General features: G+C 35.0%; 1 protein-coding gene across 1 annotated transcript in view; it reads right to left on the bottom strand.

Annotated features, from left to right (window-relative positions):
• The window catches only part of LOC128181012 (transcription factor collier-like), a 35,451-nt gene extending 34,508 nt beyond the window's left edge, over positions 1-943 (bottom strand). Inside the window, exons 1-2 of the mRNA XM_052849260.1 lie at positions 421-943; positions 1-127 (exon numbers count right to left, since the gene is read on the bottom strand). The exon at positions 1-127 is cut by the window's left edge and continues 27 nt beyond it. Coding sequence (XP_052705220.1) covers positions 1-127; positions 421-560 — 267 coding nt within the window. The 5' untranslated portion in view covers positions 561-943. The remainder of the gene's footprint in view (positions 128-420) is intronic.
• Between the last annotated feature and the right edge of the window lie 2,471 nt (positions 944-3,414).

Here is a 3,414-nt window from a genome sequence, read left to right as displayed (position 1 = left end):
GGCTGTCCTCTCCACTTCAATGGGCTGGCCCTGTCGGTCGTACAACGCCAGCACAAAGTGGAAAAAGTTGCTTTTTCGCAGGTTGCTTGGTGGCTGTTTTTCAAAATGTGCTCTCCCGAACCCCACGCTGTTAAGTAAAAGTTATAGTCTCCAGTGGGAAACATGAAACTTATTGGAAAACGGCAGCTTGAATACCTGTGGGGGATGCCCGTATTATAGGCTTTCATCTCCGGTCCGTTCACCGGTGATAAAGACGAAGAATTCCGTATTTTCATTTACATTTCTCCCAAATAAATTCCATTCCTCGTATAGAATGCATTTTTTTAATATAAATCTGTCATAGGAAAATTCTTATCACTCTGTGAGAATGAGTCATGATAATTAAAATAGAAATGATAACATGAATGAGAAAATACTTACGTTCCCCCTTGGTCCAAAGATGTGGGCTGCATCCAATTCCTAATGGAAGTGTTTTGGACGGGGGCGACTGGTTCTTCCTTCATGGATGGGGGGTCGGGTGTTCGGACAGAAGACACGGGTGGGGGCGCCGTAATGAACATGTACAATTGCACAAAACTGAATCACAAAATCTCCTCAAGATAACATACCTCAGAGACAAAATAAAATAATATTATCACAAACGACGGTACACATTCATCTTCCGGAAAATAGAAATCTTATTCACTTGTTGATATGGCATCATATGTTTCATATATTTCGTAAATCTATTTCGTCGAGTGTTGAAGAGAATTGTTTCACGGCGAATCCCATATGAGAGAGAAAAGAGAAATGTTATCTTATTGTTTAGCACCGATATTTTGCAAAAAGATATAGCATTATTTACCCCCGTTTTCTGTATCGCTCGGGTGCTAGCCCCGTGATTCTCGAGGGTCTAAACTTTGTTGCATTCTCGTGTTCGGTGTAAGGAATTATATCCCAAAGGAAGGTAATATATCCCACGGGAAGCCCTTAGCTTCCAAGATGACACCTTGTTAACCAATCAGAATCGCCCGTTTGAAAAGTTGATTGAAATATGAACGCCTTCTGTCCAACGGGGCATTCTCCTCCTGAGACAGCCAGCCAATCAGAGGAGGCGGAGGGTCATTGATAATTCAGCGAACACATGTTCCCCTCATCCCCGCGTATCAATGGCTGATTCCAATACCGTTATCAAATAGAGAAATCCTAAATACTTTACGGCATCCCAATGCTCTCGATGAATAGAAATGTGACAATTTCTAGCAGAGCGTTCATTTCCATACATTGTCATTAAATCTGTGATTATTTCTATGTAATATTTTGGTTTTATTAAACAAATTATGTTTTTCACATTTTTTCTTTCAATAGTTTTTTTTTCTTTTCTTGATAAATATGTAACGTATTTATTTTTTAACGATTTGATTGAGTGATTAATGATGTCACTTTGTCATTATTTTAGCACTATGCCTTTGACAGTATGTTCTAGTGATTTTAGTAATGAATAAAAAATTATAAAAACTGCTTTACATACAGAAAATGCTCCCAAAAGTACGATTTTTCTCGAGAAGAAATATTACTGAAATTAAACATAGATTCCCAAAAGTGTTGGATTAATTTGAGAGGAATAAATCACAATTAATCGTTCTAAAATGCTCTGGTAAATTTAATTTTGGAGATTGCCATTTTTTATTGAGTATCCTCTACAAAATATTTCTTTTTTGCAGATTGCCTTCTTCTTGTTCAACAAAATAATAAAGAATTGTGAACATTATGAGAATGCAACTCACATGAGGCCTCCAAACAATAAGGGCGAGCGACGAGGTGTAAATTATCCGCAATACGCCGCGACCCTTGGGGTCCCACTTTTACACTAATCATACAAGTTGACGGCACGGCAATTACACAAGAGTCACAATAAAAATCCAGTTATTTTCTAAAATATATCTAGATGGGTTGTTGGGCCCATCTCCAGGGGAAGATATTCCTGGTTACAAATGCCACGGCACAATGCAGCAGTAGCGCCGGTGTATTATCTTAAGTAGACAATTTTGATTTCGAATAAAACGCAATACCGTTGTCGTCAGAAATCTCAGTTTTTGTGTCATTCGTTTTAAAGAATATTTTTTCTTCCTTGATGATACTCGAAATGGAATTGCGCATCTCACCTTGGACCCAAATGTATAAAAAAAAAAATCCGGAATTTTTAATATAATTATTTGACAAAGAAAAACGGGAATGATGTAAGAAAATTACATAAAATTGGTTTTTTATTGATTATATATTTTATAATGATTTCAAAATAATTATGATGAAAAGAACAGGTTATCAAAATATATTTTCAGATGAAAAAAAAATAATTTCATTAGATAAATTTTGAAATACTTTACATCACATTTATCTACCAAATAATTTGAAACAAAAATAACAACTTCAAACTTTCTGTTTTGATGTTAATTTTTACATCTGTAGTGTAATTTCATACTAAACAAATAGAAAAATGAAAGAAGAGTATGAAAATTTTACCCTAATTTTTCTAGATTCACTAATGAATAAACTGCTGAGAAAATTGTCAGAAAATTATATGACATTGATTCATTACTTCGGACAAAGAGATTTGCGTCTATTCGTTTCTGAAATTATGCCAGAGACTGTTTCTTGCATGATTTAAAATAATTTTTGAAATCAACGGAATAAAATTACGTGTTCCTAAATTCTGTGATAAAGTGATAAGGTGATAAATCGGTTTGTCTCAAAGACTTTGTGTCGATCAGAAATTGCAAAATTCTTAAAATATCTTCCGCTAATACGAGCAACAAGAAGAAAAAGTAATATGTTATTCGATAAAATGATTCTTAAAAATGGTGTACAAGCTATGCATTTACTTAAAAGAAAATCATTACATACATTCACATTACATTAATGCTTTATACATTATTTAAAAATTAGATAAGCAAAATCATTTCATACTAAACAAAAACAAAAAAAAAACACGACAAAAGAAACAAAGTGTCTTTCTTTGCATGAAAATAGCATTGTCATTTGAAAAAAAAATTCTTAATGGACACAAAGCGATAATAGGCATTTTAACCATACTTGTTCATGATGTTAAAGAACTTAGTATAAATATTTCAGCGGCAGCATTAGCGCTGTGTATCGGATCACGGGGACGCCGGGACATTAGCTCGGGATCTGTATGTCACCGGCTTATAGAAGGCAGTCCCCGGGGCTAGCAGCACTCTGGTCACCCCAAACACCTTGAGAGCGAGATGACAGAGTCGCGTGCCATCTCCCCAAACAATCAACACCTGGCAAATGTCGTTAGCTCGTGTAAGTTTTAACAAGCACATTTTTCACGGTAATTCAATTACTACCAATATCTGACCTTTTTTAAATCTACATTGTCACCATCATTTTTTTTCAAACAAATTCTTTTCC

Source organism: Crassostrea angulata, chromosome 4, assembly GCF_025612915.1.
Source record: "Crassostrea angulata isolate pt1a10 chromosome 4, ASM2561291v2, whole genome shotgun sequence".
In the NCBI taxonomy this organism is placed as follows: Eukaryota; Metazoa; Mollusca; class Bivalvia; order Ostreida; family Ostreidae; genus Magallana; species Magallana angulata.
Note: the sequence above shows the minus strand (reverse complement) of the source record. Positions and strands in the feature narration are given on the sequence as shown.